This window comes from Nipponia nippon, unplaced genomic scaffold (genome assembly GCF_047370975.1).
Source record: "Nipponia nippon isolate SJK-2023a ecotype South Korea unplaced genomic scaffold, ASM4737097v1 scaffold_1, whole genome shotgun sequence".
In the NCBI taxonomy this organism is placed as follows: domain Eukaryota; kingdom Metazoa; phylum Chordata; class Aves; order Pelecaniformes; family Threskiornithidae; genus Nipponia; species Nipponia nippon.
The window spans coordinates 6411409-6433224 of record NW_028262290.1 but is presented as its reverse complement, the minus strand read 5'-3'; the positions used below and the strand labels follow the sequence as shown (position 1 = coordinate 6433224).

The window sequence follows — 21816 nt, the reverse complement described above, 5'->3', positions numbered from 1 at the left end:
CTGTAGATTGTGTTGTCTGACCTCCTGTACCCTTACAGCTTCTAAACCTAGTAAAGCTGAGCCAAATAACTTATGTTTCTCTAAATCAAATTTATATGAAATCAGATTTCTTGCAAAGTATCCAAGTCATGAATTAAAATCAAGAAACTTGCCATTTCAAACATTTTTCGCCCATGGCTGACAAACACTAGCCCACTATTCCTAACTGGAGTGTGAATATACTTCCAGTTTGGTTTGGCTTCAGTTCCCTCCATTAATTGTTATTTTGTCATTCTTCCCTCTGCTGTCTCTCCTGCTATTAAACTGAGGAAATCAAATCTATTAAATCTCTGATTATAAAGCATTTTCCCCAGTGATCAGCTGACACTTGCATTTCTTCTTGTCACCCTTGATCATTTGTCTGTGTCTCACTTGAAATAAACATGGCAGAAGTAAGTTCAAGAGAGTAGTTCAGTCACTTCTGTGCCAAAATCACTTTTTTTTATCCCATGAGCCTCCCTACACATTTAAGCATTTTTATTTGAAAAGATATGGTTGTACAACCTGCCAAAGTATCTTTTCTTCTGTCAGCATAAAAGCTGTAATTGCAACCTACCCCCAAATAATTTTTTCTGCATACTCTGATACTCAGGGTAGGCTCACTGAAGGATGTTAAAGCAATCCAGCTGGTGATGTTTTAAAAGTGACAGAAACGTCTTGTAAGCGACTAATCAAAATTATGTGAAATTGGTGGTGGAAGAGAAACATTCAACAAACTTTCTGATGGCACAAATTCCCTTTCCTTCCACTGTGATACATGGATAGGCTGTCTCAGTGCACTTGAAAAATGGACTTGAAAAACGTATGGGCAGGTTCCGTTGAAGAAAATACCTGCAGCTCCGTACAAAGCTGAGATAACATCTCTTCCACAGATAGCTCCTCTAGGGAAAAAACACAAAGAAAGAGATCAGGTTTGAGAACAGTAGATGTGAAATGTTAATGCTGTGCTGTTTATTCATGTGAGAAATAGGTCATTTGATATTATTTCCCAATAGACAAGTTTCTGTTTGCATGTCGGCACTCCACAACCCGCTTTGTACAGGTGCAGCAGGTACAACTTCTGCTCATGTAACCTCGACCACTAAACCTGTAGAAGACCTGGAATGTTGTTGTCAGGACAAAGACAACAGAATTTGGCTTTTAATTGTCTACCTTCTCTTTTACTAGAAGTTTGCTTATTAGCCTTGGGTTTTTCTGTCCAGCTTCAGAACTGTATGCAAAGTCTCACCATTGCGAAGTCTGAGCAAACGATGTGCAAGAAATGGTTCTTCCTATTGTGCTACACAGGAGTAAGTAATACCACATGTCTGACTATTAAAAGATTGGGCATTTCCGTACTGCCTTGTGGAGTATGAAGTCTCTCTCCACTCCTACGGCAAGCAGCAGTGCTTTAATGTGGTCCTGAGAGAACCCAGCACATGGACACTCCACTTTAAATGCACCACAGACTATAAGGCAAAGGAGGACATAAATCAACTCTCCAACTTTGGCAGCTTGATTTTGCAATGCGGAACTTTCTGATAGTATCCATAAAGAAACAAAGCAGAAAAAACAACAGGCCAATCTCCTCCCCAGTCCCCAAATGACTCTCCTTAAATAGTACTAAGGAATGGGAAAGGACAGATTGAGATGGGTAGCGCCTTGAAAAGACACATCCTCAGCTGGTAAAATTTGGGAAACAGTTATTCCCACTTTTAGTGTCTAAACTAGGCTATTATTTTTTTAATATACTACTCAGGGAGTTAGAAAAAAAGAATTAAGAAAGTCTGCAGAGATTTATAGTCTTGGATTTATCTTAACTATCTTTAGAAACCTGTGACAAGATTAATCTGACCAATATAGATGTTTACAAATGAATGAGTCATTTACATTCTCTCCCTGATCAGTGGAGAAAAATGAGCAAGTACAAGGTGCAGTTCATACCATCCCAAGGTAGGAAGCAGTACTTGTCCATTAACATATTTTATTGTCCTAAATGGGTCTGTTTCTCCCCAATGATTGTAAGGAGACAGATATAAAAATTTGCTTCATATTCATCATACTGGGTGAATCTTACACCCATGATTTTGCTGAATTTTGCAACAGGCGTTAGAAAATTAGCCTTAAATCTTCAGTAGCTTTTCAGACTGTGAATAAAATGATGCAAATAGCACTCTGCTCAAGAGGCTAAAAAGGGTATTTGCATTTAGCAAATTTGCATGCGTTACAACAAGTACATTTGCAAATTAAGTGCCTGCTTCAGTACCAGTAGTCATTTGAAAACCAAGCTAATTGTATTTAGAAAGCCAATATGTGCTCTGGGGTAGTTCTCGGGTTGTGGTCAACCAACCATACGTAACTCTTCTATCTCCCAACCTATAAGCCTGTCCAGGTGAGACGCAAATCATCTATTATATCTGCCTGATAACTGAGATGCCTGAAGCATGAGTTTTGTTGCATGTTGGATTCTGTTTGAGAGCTCATAAGTTGCAAATAAAAATGCTGTAATATTTTTTTGTCTCATAGCTGGATTGAATAAGACAGTATGTGCTCTTCCCACCCTATGAGTTTTAGGCTATCTTGAAGGGAAATATATGTTGAGGAACAAGACATGAAGTGGAAAATAGGAGCTATCAAGCCCATAAGTCTGTAAAGCATAATGTATTATGTTTGGTAGTTCTTTTATACAAGCACTATGCAGTGAAACTGGAAAATATTCTTTTCTCCCTTTTGAAATCTGCTGGCTAATGTAATTGACTCTACTAATATAATTATCTCTGCAACATAATAAACTGATAATTTCAAAACCTGTGTACAGAAATACAAAGACACAAAACCACACATGTGACATCATGAGCCACATTTCTTGAATTCAAAGAAACAGGTGGGAGAGCAGGAATTAGTCAGGGATGTGCTTCATTTTCACAGGAGCTCATGATGTCATTACAAACATGACTAAACACAAATTACAGAGCTCCATCCTGCAAATCCAGCCAGCCAGCACTTGCACATTGGACCTAACAGGCCTGACCAGCCAAAAAAACCTTCTGCCAAAACCAGAAAATCTATTAAACAATTGAATTAGGAAGAAAAGCAGAATCATTTCAAAGAGCAAGTTGTAATTATGTAATTGGCAGGGAAGAAATACATTGCAAATTGTAAATGAGTGAGTATGTTTCAAAAACACTCATATCACCTTTCAGAATTTTCTTTTCAGTTTTAAAAAGATGTTTGCTCAAGAGGAAAATGTATGCTAGAGTCTTCCCCAGGTTACATGGCAATTCAGAACTGGAAGTTCAAGCCTTTGAAAAGCAACTGAGTCCAAAAATCACTGAAAGGCAAGCATTTTGAGAAATTTATCAAAACATGTTACCCCTCTACACATCAGGCCACATCCTATAAAAGGATTTGCATAAGCTGAGAAGGCAGTCATCTTTAACAGTGTGCCAAAATAAACACTAATCAGAAAACAGAGACAAAAATCCTCTAAAATCTCTGAACAGCTCAAGAATTTTGGTACTAAATGCGTATTGAAAATGCAGCACTGTAAAATATTCAGTGATTTTAAATGTCTGTTCACTTACCCAACTTCAGCTGTGGTAAATCAGGAATCTCCTTCATTATGAGGGTGTAGTACATATGAAGTCCTCTTTGAGCATTCAAGAGCAGAAGACAGAGGTCCTTATGCCATTTGTATGCATGTTGCATGCAGTTTTCAGATGGGACATAAAAGCTGCCCTGTGTAACAAAAGTATCAAGAAAATAAAACACAGAGATTAAAATTCATGGTCTCTATTTGTCCTAGAGGTTTCCACAAAAATCCAGTTGTGGGCAGCCTTTCATTTCTAATCAAGCAGTTGGCACCAAAGAGAGATTTTAACCATCCCTACCTCCTAGCCACCTAACTAGCCAGACGTGTAATCATAATAGTATCTTATTCTACATGTACATTTTGCCCAAAGCATACCAAAACTATTAGGTCCCATCAATGGTGTTACATGTACAAAGACCCTCAGTCCAAACAGTCCAAAAGAGAAGTCCATCTCTGTCCTTCACACATGTCCCAATGTGGAGCCAATGTCTCCCCACAATGTAGATAGTGCTGTGCAAAACACACCCTCTCTGCTATAGGAAGAGGGGTGAAAAGGACTATAAAGATGGATACATTCACTTTCCTTTTTTCTCATAGCCTCTTATCCCCTTCTGCAAAGGTTGTAGCTTGATAGTATCACAGTATGCTTTGCTGTGCGTATTAGTGAGAAAAATGCAGACGGCATTGCTCTTCTATCAACAAATATGAGCCACTCCATATTCCAGGTTCAATGTCTGAACTAGTGTATCTCTTGTGGGAGGAGATGTAATTGGACATATCACAGCATGTTTAATACAAAAATTGCCCAAACAACACATTTACACTTAGATAATAAGCTGAGTTTGCATTAGGGCGCCATAAATCAAAAGTTTTCACTTTGTCAAAAAACACTGCTTGTATAAATTACTCGTATTTGAAGTTTGCATTGCTCAGATTTAAAATAAAACTATTTACCAAACTGTGGTTTTGTGCCCAGGATTTCTTGGAGAGTTGCAAGGAGCAATACAACAACTATCAGTAACAGCTCATATTTTGGAGGTCTCTATGCATTTTACAGTTTTTATCCTACAATGCAGTAGAAAGGTGTGTGAGCACTTCCAATCAATTTTTATATCTGGTTGTTGTTCCCCCAAACAGGAGTAAGTTATCTGTATCGCAGGAGAAGAAAGGGTTATGAAAACAGAGAAGTGAGAAAGCCACGTAGGTGCTCTGTCCTTGAACTCTGTGAAACATTAGGTAAATTGAAAATACATCTAGATCTGCTTTTTACAGCATATGGTATGCACAAAGGCACCAGGATAGGACTCTCACTGTTGCACGGGTATGGAGAAACATGAACAATTTGCAACTTAGTCCACTGCTTACCACTGATGGGGTAAGAATACAGTTCCTACACCCCAATTAGGTACTGATTGCCTTTGCAAACACTGACAGTCCCAATAGCTATGCATCTCCAGGAGCAGCAGTGAAGACTCACCAACCACACATCAGTGCATCTCTTGTGTTTTTCTCCCTTTGACTTCCCTAAACCCTGTATTTCATGCTTCTTAGCTTGAGCTGGAATGTTTCCCTCAGCTTTCTCATGCAAATCTTAAGATGTTAACTAGCATTCTGTGGTAGACACAAAGGGGACTGCTCATCTTGACACACAGAAAAATGGCTGATGATAATTGACGGAGTTGGTTGTTCTTGGAAGGTTTCAAAACCTCCAGCTTCAGCATGAATCTATTTTACTCCCACAATGGAGTAAAAAAATAGGAAAAAAAGAAAAGCATGAAGAAATGCTGCTGGAAACAATATTAAATTGGATGTGGATTGATACACAATGTCATGAAAAAAATGTCCTCTTTTATAATCCATTGCTGATTTTTTTAGGCAAAAATTACTCTGGCATTTAAATGCTACACTGATGAGCAGAAGGAAAAATGTGAGACAGTTTTGTAGTTCATATCAATACTATAACATGGTATTGTTGTGCAAGACAACACTTTTATAGGTCTATTCTCAGCTTTTCTTGGCATAGATTATTGTTTAAAACTAAAAATAAAATGTAATAGGAAAATGCAACTGCAGGTGGGCTCAAAACATGTGTGAACTAAAGATGTTGGAAATCTTTATCAATTAGCTCTGTTTTAAATTCTTTAGTGTTTGCCCACTTCTCTTACAGTACTTTTTCAAATTTGACCTCAGCTGAATTAATAAAAATTCTTAGACACCAGATAGTTCATCTTACTGAAGCACAGGGTTTAGGAGAGTATACTTTGCAAAGATTTACACAGTGGCAGAGCTGTGGAAAGAACCATTATAAAACAAAAAATAAAACCAGTTCACTGAGCATTGTATGTTGGCAGCATAACTTGGTCATTATTGTAATCATTTAGAATAATTTAGGATGGAAGGGACCTCTGGAGATCATCATGTCCAACTGCCTCCTTAAAACAGGTCTAATCAAATCAAATTGCTCAGTGTTGTGTCCTGCTGAGTCTTGAACTTCTCTGAAGAGGTAGATTCCACCACCTCTCTGGGCAATGTGTTCCAGTGTTTTACCACCTTCACATTAATTTTTTTTTCCTTGTATCAAGTCAGAATTTCCCAGGTTTCAACTTGTGCGCATTCCTTCTCCTCCTATTGCCATGCACTGTCAAGAAGAATATGGCTTCATCTTCTCTTTGTTCTTTAATCAGGTAGTTGTAAATGGCAGTAACATTCCCCCTGAATCTTCTCTTCTCTGGACTGAACAAGACCAGTTTTCTTGGCCTCTCCTTGTATATCATGTGCTCTAGCTCCTGAATATGTTGACACCTTTTGCTGGACTGGCTCCAGTAAGTCTGTACATCTCCTATATTGGGGGGCACAGAACTGGACACAGTTCTGCAGATGTGTCTCACCAGTGCTGAGGAGAGGGGAAGGATCGCCTCCCTCAAACTGCTGGCAATGCTTTCAGGGATGCTGCCAGGACTTCTCTTTTTTGGCAGCACTGTTATCTATACCAGAGAGATTGAAAGGTATCTGCTTTTGTTGAGGAGGACCTCAATTTTACTTTCTCTTTTGTAGACACAGGAATGAGAAGAATTTACCTGCTTTGTGTCCTGTTTTAATCATTTCTGTCAATTAGCCCTACAGATTTACTTAGGATTTCAGGAAATAGATTAGTATGAATCCAAAAATCAAAAAAAGGTCAGATATTTCTGAAGAGCCTTTAACATTAAGTTCCAAACCAATTAGTTTCAGAGACACTGCCATCCAAAAGCAACAGACACCTGGAGTCATTGCCCTACTAATCTGCCACCTGAAGATTTTAAATGTCAACCTAAATTTGTTTATTTACTTTAAAGACAACTCTAGGATTGATGTCACTGTGGTTTGTTTTTGTTTTTGTTTATTTTAAAGCATGAAAAGCATGTATGTATGGGGGACTAGGTTGTTTCTTTACCAACAGAGACAATTTGCCTCCTGATTAATCCTTGAAGAGCTCTAGAGTCCTCTGGAATCAAGAGAAAGAGCAGAGACTTGCAACCATTTTAGCCATGCTCTATACAATTCAGTCTGGATCCTCATTTTGGAAAAGGAGATGCTTTAGGATGGAAGAAGTACGGCTAGCAAATGGTGCAGTCCTCCAAAGTAATGTTAGTTTTCTGCATAAGCAGGATCATACTGAGTCCACAGAAGCTGTTCCTTCTGCTCCCCCCTTAAAGGAGTGCCATCTTCTAATATTAAGCACTAAGTGAATAAAGACTAACTCGGTGTATTTCTCACAGAAAAAGGTTCCAGTTTTATACCTCACACTTTAAGAAAAAACATATAAGGAGAAAGATTGTCAAGTATCTTCATTAAAAGCAGACAATAAGAAAGTTCTGGGCTCTGAGAGAAGGACTCACACATGCAAACTTAGATACCTATTTCTGAGCTACCACCTCTGTTGAGAGATGGAGAACTGATAAAGAAAAACACATTGCTGCTGAATGATTGTTTTCATCATAAAGCTGACTTCTAAAATCAAGGAACTGAATTGTGGCCACTTCTTCCCATTAATTATGAAGGAAGCACAGGACAACTGACCACATGTTCTGTAGACACAGAGAATCAGGAGCACTGAGTACAACCACAACAGACAAGTCAAATTTCCTCTAGTGTTGCTGTCCATTGAAATGTAAACTTTCTTCAAATTACTGTAAGATATGGATGATATACATGTGTTCATAGAGGGCTGAAAAGATTGCTCCCAGATCTCCTTCCTCTTCCTGTCCCAGCTCTCTGGGAGGAATATTTGTGCCAAAGAAAGGTGCTGGGCTTTGAGAATACCATTGCATGGGAAGAACAGCACTGCACAGCTGCAATTCAAGTCAATGCCAAACAGGCACAGTCCAGACTGAGCTGTGCATGGCTAAGACACCATATCATTAAGCTGAAACATTTTGAATGAAATTTTATTAAATGGCAACTGACTCTGAAACCCTGTTGTTTAATGGGAACATCCATCCTAATTTGAAAAATCATCTTGTCAAGGTGGAAAGTGAGTGTGATAGAAAAGATGCCGAGCTCCAAATCTCTGGTCCTTCAGTGACTTAAAGACATTACTGCTCTCACAGGACTGTTTCTTCTGAAAGTGGTCACACACACAAAAGATGCAGAGCAGGACATAATAGCGATTATTAAACCCACCTCAGGGACAGTTTAAGCTAATGTGAACTAAGGTCTGTGCATCCTTGTCTCCAGGCACCCCAGCAGGGCAGGCATCTGTCAGATGATGCCATTACAAACTGCTGTAGATAAATCAGCTTATCCGTCACTGTTCAGCAAGCCGAGAAATGTCGAGAAATGTCAAGAAATATCTTCCTTTGGTATGGCCTGAAGATTGCAAATCTTCCACATTCACTATTTTAATTGCATCTTGTTCTGTGTATTTATTTAGGTAGCCCCCTATTTCCGAGGTTATAGCCAGAAACAGAGATTCAGACTACAATACTAACAAATCAAGTTCAGTAACAAACATGGTACATGTTATTCTAAGGAAAAACACTGCTGTAAAACTAGCAGTCAGGAAAAACAGTGGCTATGACCCATTAAACAGCTACAAAGAGCTCACATCTCCAGGTTTCTTGAATCAGGAGGACAGCTATCAGTTTATTTCTGGTTAAGACAAAACTCTTATTAAAAAAAGTTCATACTGAAGCTGACAATCCGTCTTGCAGAAAGCATGAAGGGTGCCCTGGACTTGTAATATGCATTGTAAAAATACATGTTAGTTTCCTTTGTAAAGATTCTCATGACCTTCTGAGTTAATTCCTTTGGTCTACGGTTCTTTTAATTTCATTAGTTTGTAGGTAGACAGATTTTTTTCTATGCTAGTTGTAAAATGCATCTGCACTGTTTTCCTTTTCTAAGACTCCCTCTGTTTGTAACAGTAGACTGTATCTCTGGCTTTTGCCCCTTTCTACTTCTGAAAATTTTGGGAGCAAATAAATGCTGACATACCTTCACTTCAAGACTTAGCACCTAAAGGTACTCTGATAGCAAAGATGGATGACAACACAGAAGCTAGTAGTACTGACACCAGAGAAACGTATGACTTCCATTGTGTCAACATCATCAGAGGCAAAATAGATCATGAAAGCCAAGACATGATGGAAAAAGAGGCAGTCAGGAAAACAATGCAAACAACTGCAAATAATGCTGATAATTGCAGACTCAAAACAAATTGTTTGTTTTTGTTTTTGTTGTTTTTTTTTTTTCCTGTGATATTTGAAAGAACATCAGCTGTATTGATCACGGATGAAAAAAAAAAAAAGTTGACTCATCAGCTGCTAAATGAGATTATTTTCTAGTATCTATCTGATGAAGTCAGCAATGTGGTTCTTCTCTACGTTGAGCAAGTTACCAGTAGAGAGGTAGGCATATCACCAAAACCTACAACTAGCTACCTCAAGAGAAGGAAAAGTTTTACCAACTTTGGAGACTGAACTAGTCCTGTGAGTGCTAGATTTGAAAAGCTGGAGACAGGGATGTCAATAAGGTTGTACTTTGTCTAATATCCTACAGAAAATGTTCTTTTGCTGTGGTCCCTACACTAGAAGAAAAGCATCAAACTGAATGTATTATACTGAAAGTAGAATCATAGTATCATAGAATCATAGAATCATTTAGGTTGGAAAAGACCCTTAAAATCATCAAGTCCTACCATAAACCTAACACTGCTAAGTCCACCACTAAACCATGTCCTTAAGTGCCATGTGTACATGTCTTTTAAATCCCTCCAGGGATGGAGACTCAACCACTTCCCTGGGCAGCCTGGTCCAGTGCCTGACTACCCTTTCAGTGAAGAAGTTTTTCCTAATATCCAGCCTAAACTTCCCCTGGTGCAGCTTGAGGTTGTTCCCTCTCGTCCTATCGCTTGTTACTTGGGAGAAGAGACTGTCCCGCACCTTGCTACAACCTCCTTTCAGGTAGCTGTAGAGAGCAATAAGGTCTCCCCTCAGCCTCCTCTTCTCCAGGCTGAACAACCCCAGCTCACTCAGCTGCTCCTCATAAGACTTGTTCTCTAGATGCTTCACCAGCTTCGTTGCCCTTCTCTGGACACGCTCCAGCACTTCCACGTCCTTCTTGTCGTGAGGGGCCAAAAACTGAACACAGTACTCGAGGTGTGGCCTCACCAGTGCTGAGTACAGGGGCACTATCACCTCCTTGGTCCTGCTGGCCACACTATTCCTGATACAGGCCAGGATGCCATTGGCCCTCTTGGCCACTTGGACACACTGCTGGCTCATATTCAGCTGGCTGTCGACCAGCATCGCAGGTCCTTTTCTGCCAGGCAGCATGCCAGGCACTCCTCCCTAAGCCTGTAGCATTGCATGGGGTTGTTGTGACCCAAGTGCAGGACCCGGCACTGAGCCTCGTTGAATCTCATACAGTTGGCCTTGGCCCATCGATTCAGCCTGTCCAGGTCCCTCTGCAGGGCTTTCCTACCCTCCAGCAGATCAACACACCTGGCCACCTTGGTGTCTTCTGCAAACTTACTGAGGGTGCACTCAATCCCCTCATCCAGATCATTGATAAAGATTTTAAACAGAACTGGCCCTGATACTGAGCCCTGGGGAACACCACTGGTGACTGGCTGCCAACTGGATTTGACTCCATTCACTACAACTCTTTGGGCCCAGCCATCCAGCAAGTTTTTTACCCAGGAATGAGTACGCCTGTCCAAGCCATGAGCAGCCAGTTTCTCCAGGTGAGAATGCTGTGGGAGACAGTGTCAAAGGCTTTACTAAAGTCCAGGTAGACAACATCCACTACCTTTCCCTCATCCACTAAGCGGGTCACCTTGTCATAGAAGGAGATTAGGTGAGTCAAGCACGACCTGCCTTTCATAAACCCATGCTGACTGGGCCTCATCACCTAGTTGTCCTGTATGTGCCACGTGATGGCACTCAAGATGATCTGCTCCATAACCTTCCCCAGCACTGAGGTCAGGCTGACAGGCCTGTAGTTTTCCGGATCCTCCTTCCAGCCTTTCTTGTAGATGGGCATCACATTTCCTAATCTTCAGTCAACTGGGACCTCCCTGGTTAGCAAGGACTGCTGATAAATGATTGAAAGTGGCTTGATGAGCACCTCCGCCAGCTCCCTCAGTACCCTTGGATGGATCCCATCTTGCCCCATAGAGCTGTCTATGTCCAAGCGGTGTAGCAGGTCACTAACCATTTCTGCTTGGATTATGGGGGTTTCATTCTGCTCCCTCTCCCTGTCTTCTAGCTCAGAGGGCTGGGTCCCCTGAGAACAACTGGTCTGACTATTAAAGACTGAGTCAAAGAAGGCATTACATACCTCAGCCTTTTCTTCATCTTTTGTCACTGTGCTTCTCACCACATCCAATAAAGGATGGAGATTCTCCTTAGCCTTCCTTTTGTTGCTACTGTATTTATAGAAACATTTTTATTGTCTTTTATGGTAATAGCTAGTTTAAGTTCCAGCTGGGCTTTGGCCCTTCTAATTTTCTCCCTGCATAATCTCATGACATCTTTGTACTCCTCCTGAGTTGCCTGCCCCTTCTTCCAAAGGTCATAAACTGTCTTTTTTTTCCTGAGTTCCATCCGAAGATCTAAGTTCAGCCAGGATGGTCTTCGTCCCCACTGGCTCATCTTTCGGAACATAGGGATGGCCTGCTCCTGCACCTTTAAAATTTCCTTTTTGAAGAGTGTCCAGCCTTCCTGGACTCCTTTGCCCTTCAGGACTGCCTCCCAAGGGACTCTCTCAACCAGGCTCCTAAACAGGCCAAGGTGTGCCCTCCAGAAGTCCAATGTAGCAGTTCTGTTAACCCTTCTCCTTATTTCTACAAGAATCGAAAACTATTATTTCATGATCGCTCTGCCCAAGAAGGCCCCCAACTATCACATCACCCACCAGTCCTTCTCTGTTCTCAAACAACAGGTCCAGCGGGGTGCCTTCCCTAGTTTGCTCCCTCACCAGCTATGTCAGGAAGTTATCTATCTATCTTCCAAACACTCCAGGAACCTCCTAGACTGCTTCCTCTCTGCTGCGTTGTATTTCCAGAAGACATCTCGTAAGTTAGAAGTCCCCCATGAGAACAAGGGCTAGCGATTGTGAGACTTCTACCAGCTGCTTGTAGAATATTTCATCTGCCTCTTCATTCTGGTTGGGTGGTCTTGTAACAGATTCCCATCACGATATCTGCCTTGTTGTCTTTTCCTCTGATTCTTACCCATAAACACTTGACCCTTTCATCACCATGGTCAAGCTCTAGACAGTCAAAACACGCCCTAACATACAGGGCTACTCCACTGCCTCTCCTTCCTTGCCTATCCCTTCTGAAGAGTTTATAGCCATCCATTGCAGCACTCCAGTTGTGAGAGTCATCCTACCATGTTTCTGTGATTGCAACTATATCATAGTTTTCCTGATGCACAATGGCTTCCACCTCCTCCTGTTTGTTGCCCATGCTGTATGCATTGGTGTAGAGGCACTTCAGTTGGGCTATTGATCCCGCCACCTTTTTTGGGGGAGAAACCCTAATTCCTATGTGACTGTTCTCAGCTGCTTCCGTGGTTTCTAACGCATCAACAACCCTTGCGTCTTTGCTGCTGCATGGATCTCCATCCCCTGCCCCCACTGAGATGGCTAAGGTGCTGCACACATTAATACAGGGACATTTCAAATGTTCTCTAGTGTACTCAGCACATTGTGAAACAGACTGAAGGACCTTGCTAGCACATCATCCCTCAAATATTGGGGTGCTGCTCCCAGGCTTATCTCTAGTGAGCCTGGTTTTATCCCTTTTCCCCTTCAAATCTAGTTTAAAGCTCTTTCAATGAGCCCTGCTAACTCCTGTGCAAAGATCTGTTACCCCTTTGAGACAGGTGTACCCCATCTGTCGCCAGCAGGCCTGGTGTCATGTAAACCGACCCATGATCACAAAACCCAAAATTCTGCTGGTAACATCAGTCATGGAGCCAGGTATTGATCTGCTGGGTCTTCTTGTTTCTTCCTTCATCATTCCCTCCAACTGAAAGGATAAAGGAGAACACTGCCTGTGCTCCTGATCCCTTAATCAGTCATCCCAAGGCCCTGAAGTCTCTCTTCATTGCCCTTGGTCTTCTAGTCGCAACTTCATCGCTGCCTACATGAAAAAGCAACAGTGGACAATAATCCAAGGGCCATAGCAGGGCGGGATGTTTTCTCGTCATATCTTTAACCCAGCCTCCAGGGAGGCAGCAGACTTCCCTAAGAAGTGGGTCCGGTCAGCATAGTGGGTCTTCTGTTCCCCTCAGAAGAGTCTCCTATGACAATGCCCCATCTTTTTTTCTTTATGGAAGTGGTTTTGATGCAGGGCGTAGGCTGAGTTAACCTTGGCAACACCTCCAACCTAGATGACCACTGTCCTCGTTATTGTTTGGTTCCACTTGCAGAGCCTCATACCTATTATGCAAGGGCACCTGGGAAGGTGGGGGAGTCATGGAGGACATGCGGCTGCTGCACTGGGCAGGAACTTGTTGCCATTGCCCCCATCCCTTAAGTTGCCGTGGTCTGCCGAGTGGGGAGAGGATAGGAAATCCTCCGTATCATGGGTCCTGTCTGCCTGACAGGTCTGTCCCAGGGAAGGTAGGGTGCAGTTCCAGCAGTCTCTCTCTCTCTCACGCTCTCCCTGGTACTCCTCAACCTACTCACCTTCTCCTGGAGCTCTGCCACTAAGCAGAGGAGTTCCCCTACCTGGGCGCACCTCCCACAGGGGTGCTCACTGCCATTGTCCGGTACTGGCACGAGAGCAGGGCACAGCCTGCAGCCTGGCACCTGGGTGGCAGTGTGTTCCCACGGGAGCTCTGTCTGGGAAGCTGCGTCAGTCTTGGTGGGTGCAGAGTTTAGAGAGAACATGGCCTTCTGTTGGGTAGATACCATTGCTCCCTGGTCAAGCTGGCAGAGTTGCGGTGCCCTTCCTGCGTGCCCTTCTGCGCAAACTGGAGCTGCTTGCCTCGGTGACAGGTCTCATCAGCTGCTGTTGCGTGAACTGCGGGCTCCTGGTGGGTCTTTCAGCTCCCCTGAGGTTTCCCCCATTCAGGAAACCCCGCTGTGCACTGTGCTAGAGTGCTCCACTGACGATCATGCTGGCACTGGAGCTGCTTGCCTCAGCAACTGAGTAAATGTAAAATACTTTCTATTTCCTTGCTTCTCAGTGGCAGAATAGAGAGGCTAATTTTCCTAAGTGTCAGCTGAGCACCTAAGTGTACACATTATATCAAAAAGAATATATCACTTAAGGTATGTTTGCAGGGTGTCATGAAGAATCATGTACATATAACCTTAATTTCTCTGTTTCTCAGTTTACTGAGGAGTGCCTAGTGTTTTGCAAATATAAAGGCTTCAGTTCAATTTGATCATCTTCTGCAAAGCTAGATCCCAACACTGGACCATCACTGTCCCTTGTCCATCTGTCCTCTAAGATGTTCTTCTTCTAGACTTCCCCAACCAAGTAAAATAGCCTACAGAATCAACAACTCCAAACAAACAAAACATTCTTGATAATACCCCTGCTGAATACATTTAAATAAATCAGCCTCTTAAATGAACAGGTTTCCTGTGTAATGCTCTTTTCAGTCAACAGATTTCTCCTATAATTAGAGTGTATTACTTTATAAATGTACTTTTCCTTTATAACGAAAGAAAGGAAAATTACTTGAGAAAAGCAAACATTGTAATTAAATAAGGTTCGTGCCAATTCATTATTCAAATACAGAGAACAATTTGTGAATATCCACTTCCAGTGTACTAAATCCATCTAATATCAAAAAACACCAATTGGATTTTACACTTTGTAATATACAGTAAGTTGCTTGTATTTGTTTTGTATTAAAGCAATTTCACAAGCTATGTTAACTATTTGCAATGTTCAACAATAGCACTAACAGTTGGTAAATTAGACCCTTTACGTTTAATCTAAATCGAAACAGCATTTCACAATTCAGATTCAAATTCAAATTGCTTGTCAAGAATTTTAAGATACTAAAAAAACATTCCAGACTAAATAGACGAGTTTTGCAGTCTCCAGCAGTATTTCATTAGCAGACAGAACTAGCCTACCTTGCCTACTTCTGGCAAAGATCTGGAGAACTGCCTGAAACAGAGGAATAAATCTCAGTATCCCAAGATGAATGTCGTTTCTGAGAGCACAGTGTCTCCCCATTCGTCTGTATGCCTATATTGGTCATCTAATATATAAATTTTATTCTAGCTTCAAACTCACTGACCAAGGAGATTCTTCATGACTACTTTAGAGACTGTTTTCAAAGATAGGAGATTTCCTGTTATTTGCTGGTTGAAAATGAAATTATAGTTATGGCTTGATTACATTAATACATAACACTAATACATTAGTGTTTACACCTCATTATCATTTTTCAAAAAAAAAGACAGAGGATTAAAAGATAACAATTCCAGGTAATTAGGGATATGACTGAAGCATACAATTCCAGGTAATTAGGGATATGACTGAAGCATACGAGCAGAAGAATATTCTTTCACATCTGTAAGAGCAAAAATAACAAAGAGAGATGTTTGTATTTTATAGTTAAACAAAAAAGCAAAACAGGAAGGGAACCAGGAGTTATATCATGCAGCTTGTACTATGCTGGTTATCTTATGCTTGTTAATTATTTCACAAACATTTATTTCTGCAAAGTGTTTGTTAAAAAAACCCCACCCAACCAACCAAACAAAAAAACCCTAATTTATTGGCATCTTTGCATCAGGTAACACTTATATGGGAAACCAGTCTCCTGAATAGGATAGTCCAGAGGATGATGCAAGTGTCCATTGCAAGGGTCATTACAGTGATCTTCAGCTGGATCAGGTGAGAATCCCCCAACTGTTGTTTTGCTGGATTCCTATAACAGCCGGGCTATGGTCCTGTGTGACCACTACAGCATATGCATCATCCATTGTTACTGAGTATCCTAAACTACGTATGAAACACCTCATTAATATCTCAACTTTTTATGAAAGACTGTTCTAGAAAGACCTCTGCAGGAATACTTCCTATTGACCATCCACAAGAGTCTTACCTGTGATCAGTTTGGTCACTTCTGCATCAGGAACCTCCCATGAGAATCTCTGGGACAGCCAGATTGACCACCCAGGATGTTTGTCACTATACCAAACCACACAAGTTGTACTAGTCAGCTTTTCTAGGAGCTGCTTGGAGGAATCTCTGGGTCTAACCAGAATTCCCACCCAGAAAGATTCTCCAGCAATGACGTAATGGTGCTTCTAATTGTTGCCACCTTCTCTCAGGTTCATCCATTATATCATCCATATAGGTGACAAACTGAGGAGTTCCTAGACTACCAATGAATTAACACCTAAATGCACTGAGTGTCCACACAGTCACAACCCTGACACCCTACTATTCCATAACTATAAGATGAACTTGAACTTCATATTTATAACACACTTATCACCTAAATTCATAGCTCTTGCCACCAATGATAAAATGCTTTATTTTACAGAAGCTGACAAATGCTTTCAGAAGCATAATTTCCAAAAGATTCCTATTACTTATATTGCAGTTAAGACAGTGACCCCAATAAAAACAGAAGGTCTGCTATATCTAGCCCTCCACAGAGACAGAAAGCAAACACAGATTTACTAAATGCCTAAAATTATTTTAGTTTTTAATTTCTCTTGACCTTCGTTTTTCTCCCTCCTTTAACCCTGTTTTTTATTTCTTGATGAGAAACCAATAGTAGACCCAGAGATGTTCCCTTTTCAGGTGAAGGGATACACATGACTATGCATGTTGAGGAAGATATGATATATCCCTGTAATCAAATCAGTGTTGTGAATACAAAATGTAAAATCTACAGCTTGAGCAGAGGGCACCAGTGGTTGGAGATGGGCAAGTTCTTACCCTATTTACTGAAACTGGTTGCATGTCCGAAATTATTTTTGTCTTAAAGAGGTTATCATGTAAATATGCTAAATTGAACTCTGAGAGAAGACCAAAGAGGCAAAGAATGTCTTCTTCTGAGCCGCAAAGCAGTTCCTATGGCAGAAATGACATGAAATCCAAAGGGAAAAAAAGAACCTTGATGATTTAACCTGAAGTACTTTCAAAGAGAATGTTTAATGAGAAAAAAAAACAAACAAACAAAACCAGAAAAATTCTGCATTTTGGTTGACTAAGAATATTTTTATAAATATATATGGTACATATATATAAAACTGCACACGTGTGTATGTATGTATATTTACATTTCCATTCAGCTATGGAAAAAACCCCAAACCAAAACAACTCCCCCTCAGTAATTCACTCATCAATAGAAAATAACTTCTAGATCCCTGTGCCAGACAGTGAAAAATTATTGGCAAATCTGCAACTATAACATAGTTCAACGACATGAAAGTCCACAGTGGCCAATTTGTGGATGCCATTTTGTGGTGACATACTGCTTCTTCTTAGCCTGGTTTCCTCAGCAAACACAATCATGCTGTCTGTGTATGTGTCCCTCTGCCAGTGCTCCCAGCAATCGTTTAAATAGTGGCTGAATTTAGCCTTCTTCGAGAGATAGGAAAAAGTCCCCAAGACATTAAATGCCTAAAGGTGTGGTGAAAATAGGCAGTCAAGAAAGAAAAGGGACTTTAAATATTTGTCTAACAGAAAGATTGTACACTACTTATAACAGGCATGGTACACAAACCTTGATCCTATCTGGCGGAAAAACAATACATCTCTGTGTTCTCCATCTGTCAGCAGCAGATCTGTGAACACAGAACTTTCTTGAGGGATGGGTGATAACCACATAAGCAAGATCCTATTACCTCATTCCTCTAATACCCACTAACAGGAAGATAACATGCTTATGGGAGAAACAGTTATGGAAAATTGGGAAAATTAAGTACCTTTCATCAAACAAAGTGAAACCTAGAACCAAACATGTAAGATAAACAGATATATTGGACTAAAATGCACTTGAATGTGCATATTCTATCAACTTAATCTTGTATTGATTTACTAGTCTACTATATGATATGGTGGTTCATTACACAAAGCTCTAAAATAAAAGAAAAATAAAATCCCTATATTTACCTTTGATTTATATGGCACTAGTAACACTAATCAAAAGTGTCAATAAAGGACAATAGTTAGAAAGATTGACAATATATGGAACTACTTATACTTTTTCTTTCACTAAATCTGTTATGTAGGAAAACATAGGTTGGTATTTCATAAATACAAGATAAAATTTGACATTTATATTAACTCTTAAAGTTAGAGTTACTTTGTCATAACCACTGGGATGATAATGCAGTAGAAAAAATATTTGAGATTGGAGTCAGATTTAGAGATAATTTACACTTTGTACAAAATTAGTAGGAAGAAAGTATTTGACTTGAGACCCTTGAAAAACAGGAACCATCAGGCTTGAAAAAGAGCCATCCCCTGAACAGGTAGAATAGAATTATCCTGGTCAGCTCTAATGGTTGTGTCTCAGGGTTTCAATACTATAAGTTACTGTTCAAAACACAAGCTCTAGGTTTCTTAATTACAAATGATTGAGAAAGAAGTGGCCAAGAACGTATTTGATAGGAAAATTCCCATCTAAAAATACCATTCTAGTAAAACAAAAATGCTTCACAATTCACATTGATTTCCCTAGGAGAAAAATCTGGTAAAACACTGACGAAGTTCCAAACGTCTCATATTGACACTCTTAGAACAAAACATCTTGATTTTTCATTTCAAATAAAACTTTTGTTTTTTTTTTTACTTTTATTTTTCATCAAGATCATGTTCAGATAGTAGCATATTGTACAGTTTAAAGGTCCAAAACAAAACAAAAAGCTTTCTTCCATGCACAGGTGTTTTGGTTTGTTGTGAGTTTTTTTCCAGATTTTTCTTTTAGGGGACATTTCACAATTTTTTAATTTCTATTCAACAGAAATGAAGCCAAATTCTGAAATCTCCTCAGCTTGTCTGAAGCCTATTTCCCACATCACTTTGAAAACTGAACTTAGTGTCTGGAGGTCACGTTACATTCTATATATCATCACAAGTGTCTACAGTCATGATGGGTTTTCATGTAAAAGCACACATAGGGTATTCTATAGAAGTCTTTAAAGAATTCTCATGATGATGAATAAGAAGGGAAAAAATTCCATTTCCTCCACCTGATCTCTAGGGTTATACATCACCATAGAGAAAATTAAAGCTATAAAAACATTTCTTTAGCAGTAAATTAAGCACTGGGGAAGACATATCATGAAAGTTAGAGCAGGTGTCTGACAGGTGGCATACTTCTTCCAAGACAAGCACTGAATCATCCGGCACAAGAAAAGTCATATGCTTTCCTTTTCCTTTGTTGGATATATGTATGAAAATGACACATATTAGTCCATATCTTTATCTTGTTATTATTAAATGTCTGTGTAGGGAACATTCACAAAGCACACTGAAGTACCCTTTGGCTAAGAGATGATACAGCAATACTGAGTAATTATTTTATGGGAAAAAACAGTGGTTGATTTTCAAACTGTTTGAAAATAATTATTTATGCAAAAAAGGGGCCAGCTTAGATGCATAGATATATATAGAGATAGACATATATATATAGATATATTTTAAAAAGCTGGTCTTTATATGTAATTTTCAGTTTCATATTTATAAATACAAACACACACACATATGGTGTAAATTCTGACCACCTAAACAAAGTTAACACAGTGGAGACATCAAAAAGTCCCTTAGTACATTGTCCTTTCTGATTAAAGAGAGTCCATGCTGCTTAATCACAGATATGGAAAGCAAATCCACTCCTGTTGCTGTGATCAAACAAGGACCCCTGAGCTGAAGAACTGCCTTGTTATTACACATCGCTGCAGGCAGCAGGCATAAAACCAGTCAAGTTTTAAAAGGACACTTGTTAACATTTTATGTTTCTCCCACCTGTACGTACACACTCACACAGAAGGAAGGAGATCCTGTTCAGGGGTGTAATGCAATTGTGTCATTAGAATTGTCATTCAGGACAACAGAAAATAATAAAAATGTTTTGATTCAACTTTTATATATAACAACAGGGAAGGATACATTCAGCTGCTGCTCTGGCTGGGGTGTAGATGGCTTTATGCTATATAAACATGCAGGTTAGCAGCAGGCAGAGGAATTTTGCTCTTTGCATCAATGCTGTGTACTGTCTGATACTAAATACATGGATAAATAAATAAATAAATAGATACGTGCTTCCCAGACTTTTATAGCATCCTAATAGTTTTGTTTTAAAAAGTTTGCAATTAATTACATAGGAGGCAATGATCAAAGCTCTAATACATATGCCAGTTTGCTCACATAGGAATGGTGAGATTAGTATCTAGCAAAACGTTTATATTTGGACTGTAAACATGCCCAGCTCAGCTTATCACCCTGGACTCCCTTCATAGCACATAGAGAGAAACAGACATTTTTTGGAGCACAGTTTATCCTCTGCTTCAAATGTTGATGTTGTAATGCATTATTTCCTATAAAGGCTCTTTGCTTTCCACAGACTGTATGAAGTAAAATTAAAATAGAAGCTCGGATGCAGATGGTACAGAGATGGGCAGAGAAGTTCCACCCCAGGGCTTACTAAAAAAAAAAAGGTAAGTAATTAATACAGTTTTGAACTGTCCTTTCCTGAACTGTGATGTTTTAGGGCTTACAGGTAACTGATCTTCTAATTTAATTTGCTTTTTTAGTTCTCCAGCTTTTGGAGCAAGAATCAGGATTTAATTGGGGGGTTATATTTATGTCAGCCTGGAAATATTGAAATATCAATGGCAATAAAAACAACACACAAAGATTAACAGGCTCTGGTTTTATATAGCGGTTGTAATTTGTGAAATCTGAAGTGCATCATAAATAAGTCAGTACCATTTTCTATGTTTTACATTTGAGAAAACTGATGCTTAGAAAGATCATCTGAGCAAGTCTTTTCAGGTGCAGGCAGAGGAGAGAACTGCAGGGCATCCTGAATTTGAATAGATATTTTCTTTCCTCAAACAGTATGAATGTTTCAGACATAATGATTTGGGTTCTTCACCCAGTGGTAACTGCTGGCTCCAAGGAGCTGACAACCAGTCTCAGAGCATGTATTTGTCTGGGTCTAGTTTGAGCTTGGAAATCCTTTAACTTAAGAGAAAAAGCAGAAACAGGAGAGACCTGAGATGGACGTGTAGAGGTGTGCAGGGAAGTGAAGGTCCCATATTGTGTTGTCCTCACAGTGTTCCCTGCAGGAGGGTACGGCCATGATACAAGAGCCAACTGAAGATACTTTGCTAGAGCATGTGGGCTAGTTTGGACCTGACAAACAAATTAGTTAAAACCAGTTCTCTTGCAGATGCCATTTCTCTCATAGTGTTTGGCACAATACACTATTAAACACAGTGAACTTCTGTCATATTGCATGCACCAAACTACTTGGCTCAGTGTTGCTTTCTGATGCACAGACCCAGAGCAAATGGAAGCTCTGAAATGCTCTTTATTTAATAAAAGCAACAGTGAGGACCACAGCTTCCTATTTAGAAATGCCAGGCTCTATTAAATACTGCCAGTCACTGCCAGAAAGAAAGTGACTTCAGGCTTGGATCTCTGTTCACGTATGACTAGAGCTACAGGAATAATTGATTTTACAGTTCGATGCCCAAACTCGGAAAAAAAGAACATGTTA

The 21816-nt window shown here is 40.1% G+C and overlaps 1 protein-coding gene across 1 annotated transcript in view; it reads right to left on the bottom strand.

Annotated features, from left to right (window-relative positions):
- Nucleotides 1-21816, bottom strand: part of FAM135B (family with sequence similarity 135 member B) — a 215387-nt gene that overhangs the window by 24055 nt on the left and 169516 nt on the right. Inside the window, exons 8-9 of the mRNA XM_087743969.1 lie at nucleotides 3603-3756; nucleotides 871-920 (exon numbers count right to left, since the gene is read on the bottom strand). Coding sequence (XP_087600095.1) covers nucleotides 871-920; nucleotides 3603-3756 — 204 coding nt within the window. The remainder of the gene's footprint in view (nucleotides 1-870; nucleotides 921-3602; nucleotides 3757-21816) is intronic.